This window comes from Punctularia strigosozonata (assembly GCF_000264995.1).
Source record: "Punctularia strigosozonata HHB-11173 SS5 unplaced genomic scaffold PUNSTscaffold_8, whole genome shotgun sequence".
In the NCBI taxonomy this organism is placed as follows: Eukaryota; Fungi; Basidiomycota; class Agaricomycetes; order Corticiales; family Punctulariaceae; genus Punctularia; species Punctularia strigosozonata.
Genome location: NW_006767440.1, coordinates 1,368,283 through 1,391,840, shown reverse-complemented (window position 1 = coordinate 1,391,840; position 23,558 = coordinate 1,368,283). Strand labels below are relative to the sequence as shown.

At 55.1% G+C, this 23,558-nt stretch overlaps 8 protein-coding genes across 8 annotated transcripts; 2 read left to right on the top strand and 6 right to left on the bottom strand.

Annotated features, from left to right (window-relative positions):
- Positions 1-51: 51 nt before the first annotated feature.
- Positions 52-2,094, bottom strand: PUNSTDRAFT_53312 (uncharacterized protein). The gene is made up of 4 exons (XM_007385050.1): positions 1,564-2,094; positions 1,434-1,514; positions 1,132-1,378; positions 52-1,076 (listed from the first exon to the last, which is right to left on the bottom strand). Exons 1-4 carry the CDS (start codon positions 2,028-2,030, stop codon positions 573-575), a joined length of 1,299 nt encoding a protein of 432 aa, XP_007385112.1. The 5' UTR covers positions 2,031-2,094; the 3' UTR covers positions 52-572.
- Positions 2,095-2,251: 157 nt separating this feature from the next.
- PUNSTDRAFT_104199 (Rad1-domain-containing protein) lies at positions 2,252-4,781 on the bottom strand. The gene is made up of 12 exons (XM_007385049.1): positions 4,682-4,781; positions 4,522-4,590; positions 3,989-4,437; positions 3,824-3,916; positions 3,567-3,756; positions 3,444-3,508; positions 3,218-3,377; positions 2,960-3,160; positions 2,835-2,908; positions 2,659-2,763; positions 2,500-2,571; positions 2,252-2,407 (listed from the first exon to the last, which is right to left on the bottom strand). The coding sequence occupies exons 1-8, from the start codon at positions 4,715-4,717 to the stop codon at positions 3,134-3,136; spliced, it is 1,089 nt and encodes a 362-aa protein (XP_007385111.1). The 5' UTR covers positions 4,718-4,781; the 3' UTR covers positions 2,252-2,407; positions 2,500-2,571; positions 2,659-2,763; positions 2,835-2,908; positions 2,960-3,133.
- A 1,116-nt stretch (positions 4,782-5,897) lies between these two features.
- Positions 5,898-8,913, top strand: PUNSTDRAFT_45421 (OPT oligopeptide transporter; the record flags this gene model as incomplete). Its single annotated transcript, XM_007385048.1, has 12 exons — positions 5,898-6,126; positions 6,184-6,314; positions 6,377-6,862; positions 6,928-6,945; positions 7,013-7,026; positions 7,086-7,153; positions 7,213-7,514; positions 7,573-7,899; positions 7,954-8,112; positions 8,169-8,417; positions 8,479-8,699; positions 8,760-8,913. 12 exons carry the CDS (start codon positions 5,898-5,900, stop codon positions 8,911-8,913), a joined length of 2,358 nt encoding a protein of 785 aa, XP_007385110.1.
- Positions 8,914-9,129: 216 nt separating this feature from the next.
- On the bottom strand, positions 9,130-10,180 carry PUNSTDRAFT_69405 (uncharacterized protein; the record flags this gene model as incomplete). Its single annotated transcript, XM_007385047.1, has 4 exons — positions 9,130-9,315; positions 9,373-9,526; positions 9,587-9,718; positions 9,786-10,180. 4 exons carry the CDS (start codon positions 10,178-10,180, stop codon positions 9,130-9,132), a joined length of 867 nt encoding a protein of 288 aa, XP_007385109.1.
- An 823-nt stretch (positions 10,181-11,003) lies between these two features.
- PUNSTDRAFT_144466 (uncharacterized protein) lies at positions 11,004-12,961 on the bottom strand (the record flags this gene model as incomplete). Its single annotated transcript, XM_007385046.1, has 3 exons — positions 11,004-12,090; positions 12,145-12,568; positions 12,622-12,961. 3 exons carry the CDS (start codon positions 12,959-12,961, stop codon positions 11,133-11,135), a joined length of 1,722 nt encoding a protein of 573 aa, XP_007385108.1. The 3' UTR covers positions 11,004-11,132.
- A 1,083-nt stretch (positions 12,962-14,044) lies between these two features.
- PUNSTDRAFT_135521 (uncharacterized protein) lies at positions 14,045-15,307 on the bottom strand (the record flags this gene model as incomplete). Its single annotated transcript, XM_007385045.1, has 9 exons — positions 14,045-14,132; positions 14,198-14,380; positions 14,441-14,523; positions 14,581-14,634; positions 14,688-14,802; positions 14,857-14,943; positions 15,002-15,034; positions 15,083-15,236; positions 15,289-15,307. 9 exons carry the CDS (start codon positions 15,305-15,307, stop codon positions 14,045-14,047), a joined length of 816 nt encoding a protein of 271 aa, XP_007385107.1.
- Positions 15,308-16,717: 1,410 nt separating this feature from the next.
- Positions 16,718-20,335, bottom strand: PUNSTDRAFT_121158 (uncharacterized protein). The gene is made up of 13 exons (XM_007385044.1): positions 20,124-20,335; positions 19,997-20,058; positions 19,761-19,934; positions 19,530-19,710; positions 19,381-19,469; positions 19,182-19,322; positions 18,894-19,126; positions 18,495-18,839; positions 18,333-18,438; positions 18,215-18,276; positions 18,083-18,161; positions 17,711-18,027; positions 16,718-17,656 (listed from the first exon to the last, which is right to left on the bottom strand). The coding sequence occupies exons 1-13, from the start codon at positions 20,318-20,320 to the stop codon at positions 17,597-17,599; spliced, it is 2,046 nt and encodes a 681-aa protein (XP_007385106.1). The 5' UTR covers positions 20,321-20,335; the 3' UTR covers positions 16,718-17,596.
- Positions 20,336-22,152: 1,817 nt separating this feature from the next.
- On the top strand, positions 22,153-23,529 carry PUNSTDRAFT_121157 (ras-domain-containing protein). Its single transcript, XM_007385043.1, has 7 exons — positions 22,153-22,261; positions 22,323-22,357; positions 22,419-22,423; positions 22,482-22,604; positions 22,791-23,018; positions 23,077-23,157; positions 23,215-23,529. Exons 1-7 carry the CDS (start codon positions 22,226-22,228, stop codon positions 23,346-23,348), a joined length of 642 nt encoding a protein of 213 aa, XP_007385105.1. The 5' UTR covers positions 22,153-22,225; the 3' UTR covers positions 23,349-23,529.
- Positions 23,530-23,558: the final 29 nt, after the last annotated feature.

The window sequence follows — 23,558 nt, the reverse complement described above, 5'->3', positions numbered from 1 at the left end:
GAAGGCTTCGGCGCCTACTAATAGTACGACACACCTAGATGCTTTGGCATGTTCAGAAACGAATATTGAAGTTACAGCACGTCCTTGACAAGATAGCAAAAATACACCGTAATGTACACCAGTGCTCCACTACAAACCATGCAAAAAAGTCCCAGAATGTGTATATGAGTGCTCTTCAGGGCGCACTCAATCTTAACTATAAATCGCCTCCGACTGAGGGACGCGGTCCGACCCTCCTGCACTGTGCCCGGTCGATGACGGAATCCACAAATATGGCCCATCATACATTGCCCTCGAAATCGAAGGTCTCCCTCGCCTCGTCGGAGACGGACACGCTCCTGAGCCGCGGATCTAACGTCGCGAGCTCGTCTTTGATCCCGTTCCTCGCGAATTGGTCGAGCTCCTTCAGTAGCGTCGATATGATTTTCTGTTGAAACGTTAGCGCGTGTTTCTGACATAAGTACGCATCTCGATGCAGGTCAGGCCGCGTCACGTCGCGCGCTCCGATCGGTAGGAGTTAGGACAGCCTTCCCCCAAGGTAACCACAGACGCACACAGGCGACCACCCGACGCTATCCACACCGAGTCCCGGGGCAAGGGGCTAGATCGATAGAGGTAACAACGTTTCGACTCACCTTGAGCTTCCCATCGATCTTCTGGATCATGTCTCCATATATCGGCAAGAACGTAGGCGGTACTGCTACCCCTGCCCACGCGTTCGCCCCTGCGCCACCAAACTGTGGGCCCGAAATCCCCGAGTTGTTGGCGTTCGCGATCCCCCACAACGTCCCGCTCAGATCTCCGGCGTCCTTTTCTGCGGCGAATGGCAACCCTTCGACGCCGATTATTCCCCCGTTCCAGGCGCCGGCCGTGGAAGGGGTGGCGCCAGCGGGATGGGCACCGGCGAAGAGGTAGGAGACACCTGGATGTGGCGAAAGGGCGCCGAGAGGGCCCATCATGTGTGAATGTGAATGTTGGAAGACGGATGGTCCAAGAATTTTCGCAATTTTGTTGTAGACTTCGGAGAGCACGTCCAGGAGGGATAACAGGACTTGGCTATAATCCAACGCGAATGGCTGTGAAACGACGTGAGCAAATGCGGTGAATACTGTGTGGATGTACGAAGCTCACCAAATGAGGCGTTATTAGGAATGAGCCCTGGTCGTCCGCATAGGACATCGCATAGTCGCTCATGTTGACCGTGGGCCGTTTACCCTTGCCCTGTCGAAACAGCCTTTGCATCCGCGGCCGTTCGCTATCCTCTTTCGACGACTCGTACTCCGTGAGGGTATTCAGGATGCTTCGTAGCAAATCCTGCGGATTAGTGACGTCGAAGAAGCCAGAGAGCGACATGCCGAGGATCGCGAACCGGTGGGTTCTGGTCTCGATTGAAGATCCTAAGCGAAGATCGACATAGGCATAGCGAGGCTTACCGCTTCTTCATGGCGTGGTTGTTAAAAACGCGCTCCAAGTCTTGACGAGACATGAGGATAGTGTGGAACCAGTGACTCCGGCTGCGTGCCAGTGAGCTCGCATGTCTCAAATGGGCAGATCCTCGCTCACCCATCGTGTACGTTCCGCATGTATGTTAACGTGATGATCCGCTTCTGCACTATCTCCCGCAAGAGTTCCAAGTTGGTGCTTTGGGGTATAGCAGGACTGCCTGCAGTGGGTACGGGCAACCCGCTCCCTGGCGCCGTTGATCCAATGAGCGTTGCGGTACTTGAGATGGTATTCGCGTTGCTGACAACGCTCTCCGTGTGGCTCTGCACGTCCCAGTCTCGCCTGGCCATGGTCGCGGTCGTCGGCGTCTGCGCGTACGCGCCGTAGTCACGGTCGAATCCGAAAGTGCTGGCCGTCGCGGATGGCAAGGGCGGACCTCCTCCCGCCGCACTCACGCCCTGCGGCTGCTGCTGATGGGCCTGAATGTGCTGGATCTGGGAAAGCGAGGCCGTGGGCGGTGGCGCATTGGTGTCGCGGGCCGGCTTGAAGGACGAGAGGAGGTTCTGGGCGGACGACTTGCGCCTCATCGAGGGCCGTGGCTGCCCGTCCTGCGGGCCCATCATCGCGTTCTTATATCTTTTGATGGATCTGCTCCGAAGTAGAAGTGTGAACAGAACCGAGCACGGGAGCCATCATACTTCAAGTCGAATCATTCCGACCTTAGGGTGTGTTCACGTGGCCTTGGCATTCTCGGGTTGCTCAATATCGGTGCATCGATCTCTTTCAGCTTTGACGCGTCCATTGCTCTCGTGCTAAAGGATCTGACCACCCTCGCTTATACCCTCCTCGACTGCCGCTATATACGCTCTCCACCATGGCCGACATCAACGCCATTGCGAAGCAGTTCACCGATTTCTACTACAACACCTTTGACGCCGATCGCTCCGGCCTCGCGTCCCTCTACGTACGTTTTGAACACCGATACAAGCACCTGCGTCCTGATCGTTTATCGTCGCCTTTTCGTACTATTATCAACGCACTTCTGCTGCCTTTCAGCGCGATAGCTCCATGCTGTCCTTCGAGGGCTCACCGTTCCAGGGGGCGGCCGCGATCGCAGAGAAGTTGACGGTGAGTAGGCGCATGCTCCAGAGTTCCGAACCCTAGCATCGATGTTCGTGCGCTTATGAATCCCTGCGTATCTTGCTGCAAATATAGAGCCTGCCTTTCCAGAAGGTCCAGCACAAAGTCACGACATTGGACGCCCAGCCGTCTTCGCCGACCGTCGCGAGTCTCATCGTGAACGTGACCGGCCTGCTCCTCGTGAATATCCGTTACCCTTCCCGATCGTGCTCAGATCACTCACAGGATGCATCGCGTGATCATCTCTCCAGGTCGACGACGGCCAGAATCCTCTCCAATTCAGCCAGGTCTTCCAGCTGATCCCCGACGGCGGAAGCTACTACGTGTATGTCCCCTTCCAACGTCCCGACAAGTGCAAAGCTCACCATCTTACCAGATTCAACGACATCTTCCGTCTCAACTACGGCGCATAACGTGGGCGAACGCAGTAACGTGAGGTGTATTAGCAGTCTCGACGCATAATTCTCGCGAGTGTGCATGTTTTGATTACGGAGAGAAGTTTTTTTGTTGTCACATCAAGAATACAAGGTACCATTATTTCCAGCGCGAGTTACATATCTTCGTCGAGGGACAAGCACTGCAGTATGATATCAGCAATACGATCTCTGCAACCGGTAGCGGAAGGCAAACACACTCGAAATTCTATGAAGGCATTGCTTGTTCCCATCGGTTGTATCTTTCCCGTTGGCATCAGGAACTGCATGCTCAGCAGTCCCTCGTCATCAATACGCAACGAAGTCTTTGTACAACTGTATAGCGCCCGCAGAACGCGCGATAGATGGCTGAATCGGTATCTGGACGAGCGACAATTCAATATCCGATACGGACGAATGGAACGAACAGGCACGAGAGGAACATACGTGAAGCTGACAGTGGCGGAGCATTCGATGGACTCGATCACCTCCTTATCGTTCGGGTAATCCATCTGAAAGAAAGAAGAAGTCAGTCAACCATTCACGCTGTGAGAAGGGGGGTGAATTAACCTCGCTGCTCCCGAACGTCCCAGCGGCCTTGATACTGAACGACGGTTTTGGAGTTCTATTGGCGGATGCCCGCTGAGGCGCTGCAGATACTGGCGGCGGGTTCCCGATGAAGGTGATCTTGTCACATGATGGGTCCAGCTCGGAGAGTGCGTCACGAAGCCAAGACGGGTTGAGGATGATCTTCAGCACGCTGGCATACGCAAGAAAAAGGGATGTTCAGCCAAGGCACGAGGGACGACCAACGAGGAAGAGCTCACGTCGCGTCCGAGTCGAAGGGTAGTTCTAGTACCGTTTCAGGATCGAGTGTCGAAAGCTCGCAAATCGCTGTCGGTCCGCCGGATTCTTCGACACTACGGAAAGAAGGTCAGAATAAGTACGATCAGAGGCACGCACGTTCACGCATATTTGCGCTTTCCACGCACATATGTAGCGACAACGGGTGTCCCAGCCCAGCAAATGTCATGCGCATGGCTGTGCTCTTCGCGTCCCCGCTGGCGGACGCGATGAACTTGTCAAGCGGTCCTCGCTGGTTTCTGTCTTCGCCGCCTCCGCCCTCCTCGTCCTCAGCGGATTTCAACTTCGCCGTCCTTGCCTTGGTGCTGTTTGGATTGGGCGGCGGTCCGGCGGTGCCGAAGATGTTGAGGCATTCGACGAGGGTGTTGAGAGGCACCTCGAAGATCGTTTCAGGAACGTCTGCGGCTGATAAGGCCGTGGATCGAGGCGTCGCCGGTTGGGAGGGTGGAGCAGCAACGTCGGGGCTGTATTGATATTCGTCGAACATGCCGGCGAAGATGTATGCGGTGGCTAACAGTGTTCGGGCTTCCTCGACATGGATGGTAAGGCCGGTTTCACGCGCGGTGAGCGTGGCCCGCTGGTCATCGCCCGTTGAGTAGCCAGGGTCGGTTCAAGTGTCGTCAGAGCAGACAAAAGCAGTTTGCCACAGCTTTGAACGAACATTACTGAAGTTGATGCCGCGCATGATGGATGCAAAGTATCGGACATCGTGTACGGAAGCGGCAAGGATCTAACGAGACGAGGTCAGACTCTCAGCGGTTTGCTCGTTCTCTCATCTGAGCGCGATCTTGCGTTTCGAGATCGCGACCGCAAAAACTCACGGGAGGGGGGTCGTTCTGTGCCTGTGCCTGCGACATGCTTGCGTCTTCCAACGGTGAAATTGACGATTCCAAACGAATTCCAGCACGCAGGACGATCGCCAATGAGAGGGTCTGGGTTCAAAATGCCGCGATCTCCCGGTGCCGATGCGAGCTCCTCCTTTCACGTGGAGAATCAAGATAGTGAATCGCAGTTCAGCCAAGGCTACGAGTCCAAAACCTAAAGTAAAAACGAGGCAAAGGGCCCTGATGGGGGTGATGTTTCAGCTCAGACAAATCTGTGGCATGTCCTGCTAGACAGACGAGAGCAAGAAGGAGCAAGAGGGTTACGTCCGAAGAGGGGCAAATTCGACCTCAAATTCACAAGCCCCTAAGCCACGTGCATGCACAGCCCCGAGACTGCAAGGCCGGGCCTGGCCGGGCCCGCCCTAATTCTTCCCTGACTGCAACCAGCTGCAAGAACAAGAAGGCGCTACCATGCACGAAATATAGCTACTGTTTTCTTGCGTCTGGACAATATCCTTCAAGATGAGCTCGGTGCGCCGTCGAACTGCGATCAACGTCGGGACCGTGGCTCTCCGGTGCCGCTTTGGCGCGATATCTCGCCGGGTTCAGTGCTCACAAGGTTTGATTTCGTTATCTTGGCATTGCTCGGATGCTTTGTCGGGCATGTCGAGCTCGAGATTTCTCAGCAATGCACCACTATGGTGTGCTACGGCGGTCTGTGCTGAATACATCCCGTTATCTCCCACCCCTTGAAGAGAATTGCAAGATCATGCGTAAAGTCGGAATATGGGCGGGACCAGCTGGAACCAGGCGGAAAACCTGCATTTCGACTGCCCTACACTCCCAGGGCGGCACCGGCGTATTCTTTGGACCAACTATGGCCGCCCTGTGATTCTCGGCCCTCATTTACAGATATCGCCATCTTGTGCATGGAATGCTTCAACCGGGTCAGTGGGACGGAGCGCGTGCCTAGGTGCATCAACTTCTTCGCGTCTCGCCAACCTTCTCCTGGGAGAACTCGAAATTCTTATCTGTGGTTCAGCTTATCGCTCCCTCGCCCATATGGAAGCCAAGACATAGCCAGTAGTGCTGGGGCTTGGAGCTACAAAAACCACGTTCAACGGATTTAGCGCGGTCCGTAGCGTGCACATATATAAGGCGGTCTTCTGCGCATACGTACCTTGAGGCTTGACCCTGCCCCATCCCCGCTGCCATGGCGTCCGAGTTCAAGGACCTAGCGCCGGTGGTACCGCCGCCGTACCACCCGGACTCGCCAAAGCGTACCGAGTCCGATATCGACGAGAAGGGGTCCATCATCGACGAAAAGCACCCGGTCACGGCGAAGGACCTGAAGCACGTCGCCCTCGAGTCGGATGTCGGTGACGTCTTTGAAGGACCCCGCGCCATTGATCTAGGCGCGGACGGCAAGGAGCGCCCTATCGGTGAGTTACTGCGATAATACGATGTCGATTGGATCGACCGCTGATATTTGCGTACAGAAACCGATGCGGATTATTCTACCCGTCTTCTCTCCCTCGAGGATGATCCGTCGTTGCCTATCTTCACTTTTCGCATGTGGTTCCTCGCTCTCGGTCTGTCCTGTTTCGGCTCCGTGCTCGGGCAGATCTTCGTATGTCCTTGCTCTCCGTTCACGCCCTTACGGCTTGCGCTGATTGCCTTCCCCTTTCGCAGTACTTCCGCCCGCAAACGGTCTCCGTCAGCCAGCTCTTCCTGCAAATCATCGCCTACATCCTCGGAAAGGCCATGGAAGAGGTCATCCCCGGCCCGCACCAGGTGGGCCGGTGGAAGACGCCGGACAACGCCTTCTGGCGCTTCATGAACGGCGGACCCTTCAACCTCAAGGAGCACGTTGCCATCACGATCATGGCCGCCACCGCGTCCGACTCGGCGCTCGCCATCAGCATCTTCGCCGCGCAGGACCTGTACTACAACGTCGTCCCCAACGCCGGCGTCGGCATCTTCACCCTCATCGGCTCGCAGCTCATCGGCTACGGCATGGCTGGTATCATGCGCGTGTTCCTCGTCTACCCGACCTACGCCGTCTACCCGCAGCTCGTGCCCACTGTGCAGCTCTTCGACGCGCTCCACCGCGGCAAGAGCGCGATACTGCAGAAGAAGCGTCTGCGTTTCTTCTGGGCTGTCTTTATCGCTATCTTCGTGCGTGTTCTCCTAACGCCCGTGACCACAGAAGCGGTATCTGACATTTCTTTGATAATCTGTAGGTGTGGGAATGGTTCCCCGTGCGTATATGCATCCCGATTAGCATGATTTCGTGATTGCTAACCTTTGTAACTCTATCATGTCCAGGAATACATCGCTCCGTACGTTCTATCTCCACTGCTTTGTCATCTGATCTGGTAATCTGACCCCGTGCGCCTAGGACTCTCACTGGTGTGAGTATCTTCTGCTTGGCCGACCAGAAGAGCGCGTGGTTCACTCGTATTTTCGGTGAGTTGCTGGCTACGCCTGTCGCGAGCCACGTTAGGATTAACAAACGCGGCCTTCAGGTGGTGCTGCCGGTAATGAGGGCCTCGGCGCTTTCTCGCTCTGCTTCGACTGGGCGTACGTCGGCTCGGGCGGCGGCTCCATCGGCTCGCTCTTCACCCCGCTCTCAACTCAGCTCTCGCTCTACGGTGGCTGCGCCGTCTGCATGATCGCGTTCTGTGCATGCTATGCGCAGAATGTCTGGCACGCACAGAACTTCCCGTTCTTGACCCAGCTCCTGTTCTACGAGAACGGCACGGAGTACGACCAGTTGCTGATCCTCAACGACGACTACACCCTTAACTACACCAAACTTGCAGAGCAGGTACGCGGTTTGCGCCCCCTTTTGTCCATCATCCAGTATTCTGAAGCGATGCGCGCAGGGCCTGCCGTGGTACGCGGCGTCGCAGCTGCTGTACAAGATCTCGCGTACGATGTACATCGGTGCCGCCGTCACGCACTTCATCCTCTGGCACTCGAAGTCTATCTACGGTATCATCAAGAAGGCGCGCACCGAGGAGTGCGACGACCCTCACTACCAGAAGATGAAGGTTTACAAGGAGGTACCGTGGTACTGGTACGTCGCGATCTTTGTCGCGACGATCGCCATGGCCCTCGCGACGTCGTACACCGCGCACTCCGGTCTCCCGTGGTGGGGTCTCTTCGTCGCCCTCATCTTCGCGACTGCCTTCGTCCCTGTCATCGGCACGGTGAGCCCATCCGGCAATCTATGCGGTCCATGTTCCTGACGGCACTCGTTCTAGCTCTACTGCACGGTCGGTTACTCCCCGAGTATTGAGAACTTGGTTCAGATGGTTGGCGGAGCTATCATCCCCGGAAAGCCGGTGGCGAACATGTACTTCACGCTCTACGGCTACAACAGCGTGTCGCAGTCGCTGAACCTGCTCCGCGACCTCAAGCTGGTGAGCTCAATGTGTCCCATCCGTCATCGTAGCTCCTCGCTGATACAGTCGTGCAGGGTCAATACACCAAGCTCCCGCCTCGCGTCACATTCGCCGTGCAGACCATCGGGACCATCATTGGCGGCGTGCTCAACTACGTCATCATGAGGACCGTTCTCAGCTCCCAGCGCGATATTCTGCTCGACGTCCAGGGCAGCAACGTCTGGTCCGGCCAGCAGGTGCAGTCGTACAACTCCGATGCCATCGCTTGGGGTGCGCTCGGCAAGCCGCTGTACGCGACCGGCACCCGCTACGGTTTCGTTCCCGTACGTACTGCATGTTAACGAACCACCCGCACAGATCGCTGACAGACGGTGCTGTTTGCAGTACATGCTCCTCGCGGGTCTCGGGTTCCCAATCCCCTTCTGGTGGCTGCACAAGAAGTACCCCAACTTCGGCTGGAACAACGTCTTCACCCCGATCCTCGTCGCCGAGCTCGGCTACCTCAGCGTCGGCATCAACTCTTCAGTCTTCACCTCCTTCGCCCTTGCCATCTTCTCGCAGTGGTACCTCCGCAAGTACCGCGCCACCTGGTTCCGCAAGTACAAGTGCGTAACCTTTCGCATATCCATGCATGTAAATGACGCTGACATTCGTTCGTTTCAAAGCTTCCTCCTCAGCGCGGCCTTGGACGGTGGTACCCAGGTCATGGTCTTCGTCTGGACGTTCGCTGTGGGCGGTGGCAGCGGCACCGTGCACCCGTTCCCCACTTGGGCGCTCAACCCGACGGGCAACCCCGATTACTGTAAGAGGCTAACATGATCGGCCCTTGCCCGTCCTGTGCCTCGGTTCTGTCTGTTGGATTAGTTAATGCTTAGTGTACATCCCTATACATGACCCTTGTATTTCTTCACGGCCTTTCGATGCATCCCACGAGGTTGACTTGATGTTATATTACATGCTGCGGTCGGAGACGTGCGAAGTTGCGAGATGGGAGAACAAACGATATATAAGCCAACTGGCACTCGAGCAAGGCTTCTATTCCAGTTCGATAACTCCGTCTATCGGCTCCGGCGTTGCGCTGCTCTCGCGCGGCTTGTTTTCAGAGACGGCGCTCGATGACCTAGACATAGGGCTGGGCGACTGGGGAGGGCCCCTATCCTTGGCAGTCTTCGTCTGCCTCGCCGCAGCCACCAACGCGGCGAACTGGGTTTTGTGCGTCCTCTGAAATACAAGTCAGCGACCTTTTCACGAAAGTTCCGCATTCAGACGACAACCGACCTGGTGCGCTTCGGAATCGGATACCGCCGACACTGGCTTGGACGTCGTGCCTTTATGCTCCGACTCCCACTTCTTGAGATCGGCGCGGAGGGTGGCGAGGGTCTGACGTCGTTTCGGGGCACGGTCCAGGTTGGCGTTGTAGGTGATGACCCATCTTCGCATCATGAGGATCAGAACAACCGCATACACCTACGCGTAGAATGAGAATGCATACCGTTTGTGTCGTGCAATGAGCGTTTTGCGGTCGCCTATCGTCGATAAATCATGCTCCTGTAGAAGATGTCGAACCTGTTTGTCGTTGAGCATGTCGTACGACTGTTTGGGCAGGCGGTCTTCGAGCTCGGAACTGCCGTGCAAGCCCGGGATCAGAGTCAAGGAACACAATCGTGAGGGTGGGCGGGAGCCCAACATACAGGTCCCTGTCCTTGCCTTTACCCTGCTGGGCACCGCTCATGAGCTGGGACCATGCCGCCTTCTGCTTCGTCTTGGACCCGGACTTAGATCTGGGCTTGGAGTCGGGCGGTTTAAGGGCCGCGCAGTTGTTGTCCATATGCGAGTTGATGACGTCCATGAGGACGAAGGTCTGGCATATTGGGCATTGGACGAGGTCATCATCGTCCTGAGGAGTATTGCTGTCGGAATGCTTCTTGCGAGGAGTCGATGGGCCCGAGATGGGGTCAACGGAAGAGGCAGAGGTAGCGTTGTCTAGCCTGGGCCGCTTGTGTGGTCGTTCGTCTAGCCGACGCTGGAGTTCTTGTCGGTCTTTCGAGAGCTGCAGTATCACATCTCTAAGTATCTGCGTGGGCATACGGAGCAAAATCATATATAGAAGTAGACTAGGACATACCGTGCGGCCTTCCAGGCAACCACGGCGTTCTCGAGCGCGATATTAGCTTTGAGCTGCGTATCGCTCACTTCCTTCCGACATTCTGCGCAGGCGGAACTGGAGGAAATCGCCTCCCTGACGCACTATCAGAGTGAGAGAGAGTTAATTTTCAGCGCATATAGTCCCGAAGGGTGCAGTAAGACGCGACGTACGACGGAACAGAATGTATGCCCACAGGGGGTGAGCGTCACGGGCGCGTCGTAGAGTTCCCTGCAGATGGTACACCGCAACGAGGAGTCCAGTTCTCGCAGTTCGGGCTCGGTAAAGTCTGTGATGTCTGGCACGGAGTTGAGTAGCGCGTCCAGGTCTCTCATGTTCCGGGACGACCTGTGGTGTCGGGATGGCAGGGGGAGAGGAATATTGGCGCGCACAGCTCACGTGCTTCGCGTTGGGAGTCAGCAGGTGTCACACCCGTCACTGGATCATGGTCACCCTCACACGCGACTATTGCCTGGTCGTTCAACAACTTTGATATACATGATATCTTCGTAATGCCGTTTTGACTTGGATCTGGTTGCAATAGTGACATATTTGCGCGAGGAGCCGGCGAAAGATGCCGCATTGTTGCCGTGGACTGCCGCTGGTAGCACGTCTCGCGAGCAGGTACGCTATATGAACCCACCGGGACTCGGATCCATACATCCTCGTGCGCGCACTGCTGGGCCAGGTACTGCGGCTCGACGCCGGCTCTTTGCGCGAGATTTGGGCTGCGAGTGGTACCAAGGCGCCGATGAGCCCCGTTCATCCCGAATTATATGTACCCACGGGCCAGCATATGCAGTATCGAGTCGTAAGAAGTACATTGTATAATCCATGGATGCAAGTGAGGCAGAACACGATTCCAGTCCATTCGTTGTCCCGCCTCGAGAGTGTCTCATCGTTTCTCGCCGTCCACCTCCACCGCTTTGACGACCCTTCCCTCCTGCCCGCCACCGCCCTCGGTCCTCAACCGCACCTCGCGCCCGTCCCTCAACCGCGTTTTCACGACCTCCACCCCGGCCGTCTTGAGCAGCGCACGGTGCCCGAGCCCGCGCAGGTCAACGTACACCAGCCCCACGTTGCGCATCGTACCCGTCATCAGCCGCGCGCTCTCGCCCGCCTTCTCGCCGTACTTGTGCCCGACGGCGGCGGAGAGGCTGTCGGAGCCGACGTCGAGGATCTTCTTCGTGGACTGGTCGAGGGTGGAAAGGATGAGCTCGACGGAGGCGACAAGCCGCGCCTTATTCTTCAACTTCTGTCCCGGCGTCAGCTGCGGCTGGTCAGACGGCCCTTGGGCGCCGTCCTTCGCGCCGGGCGGAGGCGGAGTCCTCGGCGGCAGCGGTGGCTTACTGTCCCCGCCAGACGTCGACGCACCCGACCGCGGGGGCAGCGGGGGCGGCTTCTGCCCACTCGTGGCGTCCTGATAGCTGGGCAGCGTCACGTCCGAGCCACGGGGCGACTCAGACAGGTACGGCCCCGCTGCACCCCGCCCGAACGCGGGCGCGACCAGATGGTTTGCGTGCGTGCTGGGCGCCGGCGTCCCGCCGAGCTCTTCTACGTGCGACCCGCCCATCGACTTTTGCACGGCGCGCTTGACGAACCCTTCGACGGCGCGGACGGTGCGGCCCGAGACCTGCACCGCACGTCCGGTTGCGCTGTGCGCGACGCCCATCCCGCGCTTGGCGCGGTCGGAGGTGAGGAGTGTAATCGCGCGTGGAGGGGGAGGGGGCGGCGTGCCTGCCGGAGAGAGGTGCGGCGACGCGGACGGGTGCGGTGTCGCTTTGGAGACGTAATAGTTCGAAGCGGCGGACATGCCGTGCGTGATGAGCGATGCCGCGCCCGAAATGCCGTAGCTGCCGGACGTCAGTGAGCATGGGCGAGGGGCGTCAGAGACTGCGAGCACGAACCTGATGAACGAGGCGCCCTTCGTAATGTAGTTCTCCTCCCCAGGCGGGATCCGCCGCACGAATATCTCGCGCGGGTCGAGTTCGATTTCCCGGGTGCCATCTGCTCCTGCTGCGGGTGTCCCCCCGCTCACGTCGATCACTACGTCCTCGTGCTCTGCAAGCGTGGGGTCGGCGTGTGTCGGCTGCCTGTCTCCAACGGCGCCGAGAACCTGACCGCTCGACTCGTCGACGAGCACGAGTCGCCCGCGGTAGTCGGGTGCTTCTTTGCCATCGGGGTTGACGACCTCGTACGCGCCTGAGGCGTGGCGGGCGAGGCGAGGGGCGTAGGGTGCATAGGGGAGCGAGGAGGGCCCTGCAGTTGCGGGTTCGGGTGTGTGTTCGTGGGTAGATTCGAGCCGGAAGTCAGCGTATTGCTGTAGTATGCCTGTTGCATGTACTGATCAGACTTCTTTGATGCTGAACGAGCGTCATGCTCACCGTCGAACGTGTCCCAGTCCTGCGCGGCCGACCCATCCTTCTCGCCAGGAACCAGGAAGGTGAGGACGACCGACCAACGATCACTCTCGCAAGGATGGAAGGTGTACACCCTGTCGTCGTTGCTGTTCCGGGCGAGAGAAACGACCCGCGTGGGGTCCAGGGGCAGCTCGAACCCCTCAAGGCGCAGGACAAGGAACACCTCCCTCCCGTTGGGGGGCGTGGGGTGGCCGGTGAGCGTTATGCATTCGACATCGAGTGTGCCGGTGATCGCGGGCCCGGTGGTCGTGTGGATGGTTGCGGATGGGAGGGTGAGCAACAGGAAGGCTTCGTGTTGGGTCATCGTGTCGCAAGTCCGAGAGTGCGATCGGGCGAGCAGGCCAGGACAAGTCCGATGAATATGAGCCTATAAGCGAACAGAAGGTCGTATTCTGGGTTCACGCAGGGAAAATGGGTCGCGAAGGGGTGTTTGAGAGCTCTAGAGCGATTACTGTTGCACGCCCCCGCGTCATTGGTGTAGCTACGGTGGAGCGCCAGCACTAAATGTCGAGATCCTCCCCCCGGTCGAAGCCGCCAGCAAGGCAATAGACTAGCGGTGGCCTACATAACGCCGTAGGAAAGCGCACAAGATGCCGTGTTTTTTCAATGTGCTCTACAATGCAAGAAGGCGTAGTTGTACCCAGGACATTTCCCTGACGGATCGAAGCCGGACGACTGTCAACAGCCGCGTGAACATAAGCAGGAGAGGAGATGAGAATAGGTCGACTCGTAGATCCAGAGCACCTATATAGCTTTCATTTTGGTTATCAACTCCGGCTTTGATTGATAGGTTTTCCAATAATACCGCGCCTGCAGGGCAATGCCGATAGCGTACGTCGCATTGGGCCAACGTGAGCAGAGCTCTTCGAAGATAAAACGAGCATCAAGACGTACGCTTACATGACGTTCACCTACCTTGAAACAAGTAAGATAAATATTTTCAGAAATACATTTGCATGGCACTGCAACAGGAGAATAGCTGACGTTCCCCTGCATATGCCCACGTACATGGAAATGTGTCAAAGATGCCTGGATGGCCGCCGCTATAACGGCGGAACCATGGGTAAAGTATGAAATACAACGGCCGCCCCAGCTGCGATACAGCGAGTGACCAAAGCTTCCAAGGAGCACCGCAGTCTACACTGCTGCCGCGCCTCGTACCTGCAGTGTCCGGACAGCACCTTCTTCGTCTGACTTCGGTGTTGGACACAGACGAAACTGTGGACATGGACCCCAGCATACCCAGGAGTGTACGATATCCTGTAGAGGGTGAGAAAACAATGTGTCCAAAAGCAGGACAGAACTTGCCTTGGACAAGGTGAAGACAATGAACACCAAGCAGGGAACTGTACGTCGCCGTAAGCATGTCTTCGGTAATTACAAGGCGTTACTCACGCAAGGCGATGAATCCGTCCTCAAGACTGTCAAAAGAGCGACCGAGCAGTCCACGGTCAAACGCCCTGATGAGACATATGCTGTAATTGTTGACGTTAACGGCGCGCAGAAAAGCCATGGTACTTGAATGTCGAGAAATACGTACAGAAGGATGCCGATAACCAGAACGGTCATTCCAACTACGCGAAACAGCAGCACCTGTGAAGGTCTTGCCGCTTCCAGGTATCCAAATGCCCGATACGCTTTGTAGTGATGCCTAATGCACAGGCCCTCGAAGACGAACATGATTATCATAGCTATGGAAACTAGGGTAGCCGTGATCAATGCCCTATATCCCATGTAAAAGTATGGTTATTCAGCAATCTGATTATGCCACATGGAGACTTACGGGATGCTGGTGTTGTTATGAACACAGTATGTCCCTTCGTGATTAAGTCCGACGTTTTGTGGACTAAAGTTCGCCAGGGAGATCTGAGTTGTGGTACGATTATGAGAAAACGCGCCTCGATCATGTTGAACTTCACTCACCTGAAAGTTGATGACAAGTACTATCGCGTATAGGGTGTGAGGGAAAATGAGAAGCTTTAACATCGGAGAATCAACGACCGCTGCAACTGCAAGCATGGGTCACTCACAAACAGCAATTGGCCCTCTGGCCGCCTCCTCGCCTCCTCTTCCTTCCCAGTTCGCACCAATGCGGACGTACCCCACCACAGTTGTAATACCAGGGAGGCCCCGCTCCAAGAAGTGCTGTGTTCCGCGGTTCAGCTATATATGCGGGAAAGGTACAACTCCAGGCCGCACAGTACCGGTGCGGCGTAAACCAGGCCCGCTTGGGTAAGGCAGAGATTGACCGGGGGTTCAGCGCCGATTCCTTTTGGTGAGAATGCCCTATTCGTGCCAAGGGTATAAATGTGTTATTACGAGACGAGCAATGTTGGGGACTCACAAGAGGCTGAACGACAGAGCCAAGATGAACCAGCTACGAGATGTTAACTTTCATGCAAAAAGCAAATAAGACGCAACTCACGACAGGCAAAAGTTGTACCACGATGACATGCGATGAATCTTCTTGGAAACGAAGGCAGTCACTGTCACGATGAGCAGGAACGCTGCGCCAAAGAAGAGCGACGTGAACCAGAATGTTATAAAGCCAGCGGAAACCGGATCGCCGGACTCGGAACCTGTACAGTTTTTGTCAATGGCTTTTTTGGCGCTACAGGTCAGAACACAAACGAATGAACGGATGGGGCATGCTTGTAGGCTGGAAGCAGACTTTGCTTCTTCCGTCTGGATTCCGGACAGCCTTGCGACAGGCCGGTATTGGGGTGAATGCCTGGCCGTCGATGCCTTAAGGTACACGAAAAAAGAGACGAACGGAAGAAATCGAGGCAAGGACGACCGTCAACGGCCACACAAGAGGCTTGAACCAGCACGAGCACAGATAGCTTTGGGGTCCCTTGCCACAACGCAGAGCGCTCATCATGCTGTCGATCACGGAGCCTCTCGGTGCGGATGATACGGCTATGTATAGCCGTAAAATCAGAGCTAACCGTATTAGCCCCACGAAGGCACTACGAGGTTTTGACTCAGGAGGGCGGCCTCCTGGAGGGTGACGTTGAAGGACCGGCCGATGGCATACGCTTGATGCTCGGAGCCAGGTACCATGAAACACCGAGCGGTTCAAAGGTCCCGTAATCGCCCAGAAGGCTCTCTGACGTCGTTCACTGTCACCGCAGCGGTATAGTACCATACTGAAGGCAGACCACGGTGCAGCGAGCAGGATTGAGGCGGCTATGCATATAGACATCAATGGCAGTCGCATACATCAGCATCATGATGCCTACCTGTACTGCATTGACGTCGCACAGGTCAGATTCGCCCGTACAAACTGTGTAGGGAGAACATTCAACGGGTAACATCGATACCTTTCTCGCCCTTGTCGCATGCTGTGATGGTTGTATGTGAGAGCGGTCACTCGCTGCGAGCAGGAAAAGCGTAGTAGTTCCTTTCCTATGATTTGCTTAACACGCATCTCAGAATACTTATGGCGGAATTCAATCATGAATGGGCATTGCAACCTGAAGAAGCCGAGAGAGCATAGACGCAACAGCAAATAAGGCATGAGCGCCGCCAACTGCTAGCGGAGCCATGGTGGCCGCCGGTGATGACGGCTCGGTCTATCACATGCATTCGACATCTTCCACAGTGATGGTCTTCAACATGCGGCTTATCTCGAGATTACAAACGATCTCTGTTTCATACACTTAATACCATACAGTCATTGGAGGATGGATTCGTTCCCAAATGTCACGAAGGCGAGCGAGCATTCCCCAGCCCGGAAATCTACGGCCTTACCCTTTTGCAGCTCAGCGAGCATGTCATCCGTGTTCTCGGGCAGGTCAGTTGCCGGTTATTGATTTGTGTAGGATCGGCTGGCTAAGATTCGGATATGTCGCAGAATCCTGGGCAGTTTACCCTGCAAGGTGAGTAGCGTTTAACATCTATAAGGCGCTACGATTCCATAACTGGATATGCCGTGGTAGGCACGAATACCTACCTTGTCGGGTTACGCCGCCCCTACATCCTGATAGATACCGGAGAGCGTGGACGCGAATCTTATTTGTCGCTTCTTTCCTCGACCTTGCGCGAGACTCCATCCAGTCAACCTACCGACCAAGACGTCTCCGACATTGTGCTCACCCATCGGCATCACGATCATGTGGGCGGCTTACCAGCAGTACTGGGCCTGCTTCGAGATATATGGACGCAAAGGAACCCCACAGGCTCATACATACCACCTCGTGTACACAAGTTCCCTCTCCCGGAGAACCACGCCAAAGATGAACGTCTCCAATCCACCATAGACTCGCTGACGCCCGGAACGTTCACCCCTGGCCCCACATCAACTCTTCACGATTTGACAGATGGACAACTCCTTCCCTATAGCGTCGACAGCACGACACCATCGGGACCATCGAGCTCGCTGCAGATATTGCACACTCCCGGACACACCGCCGACTCCATCTCCCTTTACTTCCCGGCGGACCGAGCGCTTTTCACGGGAGACACTGTCCTCGGTGGAAGCACTTCCGTTTTCGAAGAGCTCGCGCCATATCTCGCATCCTTACGACGCATGCTGCAAGTGCGTGCGTCGCTACCGTACACCAAGCTTTATCCAGCCCATGGCGCTGTCGTAGACGATGGCCCCAAGATGATCGAGATGTACATCCGGCATCGCCTCGACCGGGAGAGGCGGGTCCTAGAAGTGTTGGGCGGGGCCACGTCATTCGGGGATACGACGTGGACGGTGTGGGGTATCGTCGAGAAAATGTACCGGAATATCTCGCGGGACTTGTGGGAGCCAGCCGCACGCGGAATCGAAATCCACTTGAAGAAGCTGGCCGAAGAGGGTCGCGTACACTTCGTGGGGGGCGAAGGTAAATTCAGCCAGTGGGAGTTGATCACCGAGTGAGGACATTTGGGCAGTGCATCTACTATGTATCCAATAACATTACAACTATATAGATAGAGTCCGGATGTATTACAACGCATCGAAATTGATGTGGTGACTAGCTTTCCTCCTCTCCAGTTCGTCTGCTCGCTGAAGGGAGATATCAGCCGAGAACACCTACCTCAGAGCTACAATGCTACTAACCTTCTCGTTGAGGTGTAGCACCAGGACAATGATGGCAAGTACGATCGTCGCAACAATGACCGTCAGCGTGACCCAAGGTATCCATTCACCTGGCCTGAGGTACAGCTCCTTCCTCCATGCGCCACCTTCGGCCGACGCAGGAGGTATGATCACCACCTTGGAGTTGGGGATAACACCTTCCATGTTGATGTAGTGCTCGCGTGAGTGTTTAGTCGACCCTACAAACAGGTTCTCGATATAGTTGTTGGTCCGACCCAAGCCAAAGAAGGAGTACGGGGTCAACAAGGACTGGTACGAGGTTTGCGGCAACTGCCCGACTGAACCCAGTAGAGGTCAGCCAAGGCATGTGCGACAGAATACATCTGCACTTGCCCTGAGCGGCAGAGCGTCCACCAGCAGTGTCGATAACTGTATATTTGAACGTCGCTCCGGAGTAGCTCACGCCGTATGGCTATCGTCACATGTTAATCAAAGACACAGTATGGGGAGTGAAGACAAGCTTACGTGATATCGTTCCGTACTATTAGGTACCGTACACCAGCCATTATCGCACGCGCCATTGAGAACTACCATGTGATGAATGAATCAATGAATCAAGCCCAATCGATAGTATTCGACTTACCAATAGCGCGGAGGAAGAAGGCATCATAATAGAAATTGTTCTGTACGAACATAACGTTTCCTGCACCAGCCTGACCGGTCCTCTGAACCATGATATCCAACGTACCCTGCAGTGACCTCATCAGATCAGTCACGAGGGACGGATTGCTACCCAACTACTCACGTCCTCGTCCATATCAAAGAATGCCACGCTTCTCGCATCGGTGACGCTCTCGAGGGTTTCCGTGCCTTTGGTCAGGACTTTCCACCCTCTCCGTCCACTGCCGTCGTCCTTACAGCCGGCCACACCTTTCGCGCAGGGCACCGACAACACCAGTCTCGGAATACGGTCTCCAGAGGGCCCAGTAACCGAAATGGGTAGAAGGTCGGGGAATCCATCGAGATTGGCATCGCCCAATTTGAGGGGAAGTGGAATTGCGGGGTTGGAGGAGGTGTCGAGAACGAGGAGGGACGATGCGGATCGGGCACGGGAAGGGAACAAAGAAGAAACAGGGAAGCTGACGAACGCCTATCAATGCCTGTCTGTCAGGATAACGACAACGTATACGGCGACAGGACGCACATCGTTACCGCTTCTCTCGCTGAGATCAAACTTGAAGTTGTTATCTGCGGTGCAAAGCTCCTCTGGTGGTCGACATGAGCGTTTACCATTCTTGATGGCCTGTGATGTAGATGACGTGCAAAGGGGTAGTTGCTGATTGTACGCAATGTTGATCTTGCATTCAGTACCTATGCCTGTGGTAGATGATACATCTGTGCAAGTCGGAAATATCATGTCGATCGTGCCATCGCGATCTAGTACACTTCCATGAGGCAATCTGAGACAAAGCCGACGGATGTGATAGCGTACCGATGTCCGCGAACGCAATTGCCTGCGTGCCTTCCGGCAACCGAGTTGATTGAGCCAGAGAGAAGCCATAGTCCTTGTTATTGACCCATATCTGAAAATGTCTGTTTTTCGTATTCCCATCGTCACAGACCAAGAATATGTCTGTCATGCGTCGAAAATAAGGGCAAGTTCATGCTTTTTCCATTTTAAGGCGCCATACCAGCCAAGCAATCCCCGTTCAGGTCCACGACGGCATTGCTGTGCGGATTTGATAGTCTGCAGCGAGCACCGTTGAAATTGGGAGTTGTGCTGTAGACTCAAACGAGGAATGAGCTCGGTGGGGAGAAGTATACACCTGTCAGTACGCACATGTTGAAAACGTTCGATCCGGTGCCATCCCAGACATTTTGCCAGAACTTGACAGCATGACTAGAGCTTGAGCCTGACGATATTGGATCAATCCCTAAGAGGTCTATCTTCATGTCCCCGTTTGCGTCGAAAGCTATGGGTTGGACGAGAGTTGACGGCGGTACGTGCAGTGGATTTCTCTCTGAAAAGATGTCAGGATCCAGCGAGATGCCAGATGTGCAGTAGGCGTACCAAACCCTCCGCCAGAAGCACCAACATAGAGGGACATCCCAAGCTGCCGGTCTGAATCCCCCTTTCCCATGACAAGCAGGTCGAGTCTGCCGTCCTGCGTATAGTCTCCAGGCACAACGTTGTAGACTTTGGAAGGGTGTCTAAACTGCGCAGATTTCCGGAACATGAAGTCGTCTTCATAGGGAATGGGACGGGTCATCAGGAGCTGTATGTTCGATAATGAGAACGATGCGCACCATGATCCCATAGGTATACCATCAACGTTTGCTGGTTCTCTCCAAGCGCCAGAACATCCAAGCTACGGAGTACGCCATAAGTCCGTTTTCTGAAGAAGCGGCAGTGCCCAGCGTGGTGAACACGCACAACTGATCCCCATTGAAGTCCCCAAAAGCGATAACGCGCACGTCGCTGGCGAGGCCAAGCGTCCCAGCTTCGAGGAGAGCGTTGCCCTTGAACCTTTGTGTAGTAAATGGCCATGTAAAGTCGAAGGCCGAAGCAATATTCGTTAGAGCAAATATTGTGGACGCGAGGAGCATTCGACGGCGTCGACATGAATGCATAGCGTAGGTGGTTCGTGACGGTTTCGTAGCCCAGATGGCCGTCGCACAAGTCTGGTGACAGGTTGAGATGGGCCGGGTATCTTAATATGCGTGAAGGTATATTGGTGTACGAGAGCAGCAAGCAACGGACGGAGCGGCGTCTCGCAGCGCGCAGGAGCCTCGTGGGAAAGCGTTGAGCTGGTGAATCCGACGTGTAAACTTATATTGATGTGCACATATTCATATATACCCTCCAAGTACATATTCATGTGTACCCTCAAAGTACTACTGATGTCGTACGTATGCACAAAGGAGTTCATCAGAGTAGTAAATGTTTACAACGGCCGTAGAATATATAGATATCCGGATTAATAATATTCCCCGATCAACGGTGGATCTTATTAGCAGCACCTTCCACGTTTGTCCGATGCAATATGTTTCGTCATTGTCCAGTCAAGGCTCTTGCCTGCCGAGGGACCAGCAGCATACGTCGACACCTCCAGCCTACGGGATGTATATTTATGAGATATTTCTGAACACACAGTTATGAATAAAGCAATTCCATATTCAGCCATGGAAGTCCTTACCAGTCAACATAGTCCTGAAGGCGTTCTCAACGTTTGTAGAGTTCAACGCCGATGTTTCGAGAAACAGTAGGCTGTTATCCTCTGGATGAATGTAAACATATGCTATCAATATCGTTGGCATCAATGGAACATGAAAAACTTGCTTGCGAACGCTTGGGCTTCTTCAGTAGACACAGCCCTTGTATGGACCAAATCGCTCTTATTGCCGATGAGCATGATAACTGCTGTCGGGTCTATATGCACGCGTAGCTCTTCGAGCCATCCCTTGACATCCCTGAAGGTTTCGTAACGAGTGGTATCGTACACAATAACCACACCGACCGCTCCGCGGTAGTATGCCGATGTGATGGAGCGATAGCGCTCCTGGCCCGCTGATCATGAACAATCATGAGTATCACAAACTCGGGGGCGGCAATACTGGAAACGGCACCCGTGTCCCACAAGGTGGCTTGAATAGTTGTCCCGTCAACGTCGATCTTCCAAGTGCCAAAGTCCACCCCGATGGTGGTTAAAGAATCATGATCGAATGTGTTGCGAGTCAGTCGCTTGATCACTGCCCGGCGGTAGTCTCAGACTCCAGACAAGAACCTCGACGTGATGTCACGCACAATTCCTGAAAATCAAAGGTCATCAGCGGAAGGGGGTTACACCGCAGAATTCGGCACGTACGATTTGCCAACGCCGGAATCGCCAATTACGACGACCTTGATGTGGTAGGTGTCGAGATATGCCATGCTTCAGGAGGCAGCCGCGATGCTGCGTCAAGAACGAGCCGAGAGCGTAGTAACGTGTCGGCCTGGAGCGATTCAAGAGCTGGTTCAAGAACATCGGGGACCCAACGCTTTGTAGCTATACACTTCATCTCCATCAGTCATCGGGCTCGCTGCGGGAGCGATCCAAATGCAGCGCTCCGCAGTAGAGCAGATCGGTAAGGTTCCCAAGCAAATCAATCCGTGGCAGGAATGATTTCAACGGTCAGCATTGATGGTTTTTCAGTAAGGAAACATGATTCAGTGCGAAAGCAAGGTTGGCAGTGAACAGCGGAACGTCACAAGCGACGATGCATGGGCATCAGGATCTATACTTCCAAGACTGTGATTGCATGTCGGGAAGCCCGGTTACAAGCTCGAACATATTACGACCAGCACGGTGTCCGATGCCAAATAACGCGGTGCATTTGATCAACGTGAGACATGGATGGGGCGGTGGTGATCGCGCAGAGCAAGACTCGCTCAGCCAATTTCGAAGTCCGCCCGACACCGCTCTCCACTCCTCCGCACTGACGACGTTCACGAACGACTTTCTCGATTATATATCTTCAATTTCTTAGAACTGCGCAATGGCCGAGGGCAGCAACTATGACTATCTCTTCAAGGTTGGTCTGATTGAGCGCAAGGTCGTTGCTGGAGCGGGCACTGAGCTTGCGTATTGCGCAGGTTGTGCTGATTGGAGACTCTGGCGTCGGGAAATCGTACGCGTGCCGCTTCGTTGTCCCTTGTACCCCATGTTCTGATACCCTCGTGATCCGCTAGTAACCGTATGTATGACCTTACCACACAAAAGGACTGAATGCAGACTTTTGGGGTCGGCATCAGTGCTCTCGCGGTTCACACGTAACGAGTTCAACCTCGAGTCGAAGTCCACCATAGGCGTTGAATTCGCAACGCGGTCAATAAATGTGGATGGAAAGACTGTGAAGGCCCAAATTTGGGATACCGGTGAGTTTGATTCTGCAATATAGGCAGATCTTGTACCCCACTTCTCCCGAACTTCGCCCCCCTGGCCCCTGGGCTCGTGCGTGCGCAAACACTCCCGAAGTCTCCATAGTCATTGATTGCGCTGCCCAGTTCTTCTCCATGACTGACCAACCTGGCGCTGATTTACTGCTTCTTCCCCGATATCAGCCGGCCAAGAACGCTACCGTGCTATCACCTCTGCGTACTACCGCGGGGCTGTCGGTGCCCTCCTTGTGTACGACATCGCGAAGCACGCAACCTACGTGAACGTTACTCGGTGGTTGAAGGAGCTCCGCGACCATGCAGACTCGAACATCGTGATCATGCTGGTTGGTAACAAGAGCGATTTGAAGCACTTGCGGGCTGTACCTACGGAGGAGGCGAAGACATTCTCTAGTGAATCTCCCACTAGGCACAACTGATGCGAGAAAATTATACTGACTACAATCCTCAGCGGAGAACGGACTGTCTTTCATTGAGACGTCAGCGCTAGACGCGTCGAACGTCGAATCAGCCTTCCAGACAATTTTGACGGGTTCGTACCATCATCGTGCACATCTACGCATCGCAAGTGGTGCTGATATCTTCATAGACATCTATCGGATCGTCTCTAGCAAGTCGCTCGAGCAGTCTGCGGACCCCATCAAGCCGCCCACTGGTGACACGCTCACCGTCAGCCCGAGTGTGGACAACAGCGCCAATGCCCAGGGAGGCAAGTGCTGCTAAGCGACCACCATCCACCTCGTATGGCTTCCGCAAAGTAGTTTCGGGAGCCGCTCACTTCGCGTTGGCTAACTTGACGTTGGTCGCGCCATTCTCCTTCTGGTTTATGTCTTCGTGCACCCCTGTGTATACTCTAGGCTCCGATGTGTGGTTGTTTTCTACTGGGAATAATAGCTTGTTGTGGTAATCTTGTGCTGTCGGACGACGTGCGCG

Coding starts and splice junctions, on each gene's coding strand:
- PUNSTDRAFT_53312 (XM_007385050.1), bottom strand. CDS start 2,030: ATGAGGCGCAAGTCGTCCGCCCAGAACCTCCTCTCGTCCTTCAAGCCG. Junction 1,515..1,563: donor ATGCGGAACGTACACGATGG/GTGAGCGAGGAT, acceptor ACTGGCACGCAG/CCGGAGTCACTGGTTCCACA. Junction 1,379..1,433: donor AACCACGCCATGAAGAAGCG/GTAAGCCTCGCT, acceptor AATCGAGACCAG/AACCCACCGGTTCGCGATCC.
- PUNSTDRAFT_104199 (XM_007385049.1), bottom strand. CDS start 4,717: ATGTCGCAGGCACAGGCACAGAACGACCCCCCTCCC. Junction 3,917..3,988: donor CACCCGTTGTCGCTACATAT/GTGCGTGGAAAG, acceptor TTCTTTCCGTAG/TGTCGAAGAATCCGGCGGAC. Junction 3,378..3,443: donor TCCGCCACTGTCAGCTTCAC/GTATGTTCCTCT, acceptor TCGCTCGTCCAG/ATACCGATTCAGCCATCTAT.
- PUNSTDRAFT_121158 (XM_007385044.1), bottom strand. CDS start 20,320: ATGCATTCATGTCGACGCCGTCGAATGCTCCTCGCGTCCACAATATTT. Junction 18,277..18,332: donor CTTCTTCCTCCGCGCTATTG/GTAAGTCGAATA, acceptor ATCACATGGTAG/TTCTCAATGGCGCGTGCGAT. Junction 18,162..18,214: donor ATAGTACGGAACGATATCAC/GTAAGCTTGTCT, acceptor ATGTGACGATAG/CCATACGGCGTGAGCTACTC.
- PUNSTDRAFT_121157 (XM_007385043.1), top strand. CDS start 22,226: ATGGCCGAGGGCAGCAACTATGACTATCTCTTCAAG. Junction 22,262..22,322: donor ACTATGACTATCTCTTCAAG/GTTGGTCTGATT, acceptor CGTATTGCGCAG/GTTGTGCTGATTGGAGACTC. Junction 23,019..23,076: donor GGAGGCGAAGACATTCTCTA/GTGAATCTCCCA, acceptor TACAATCCTCAG/CGGAGAACGGACTGTCTTTC.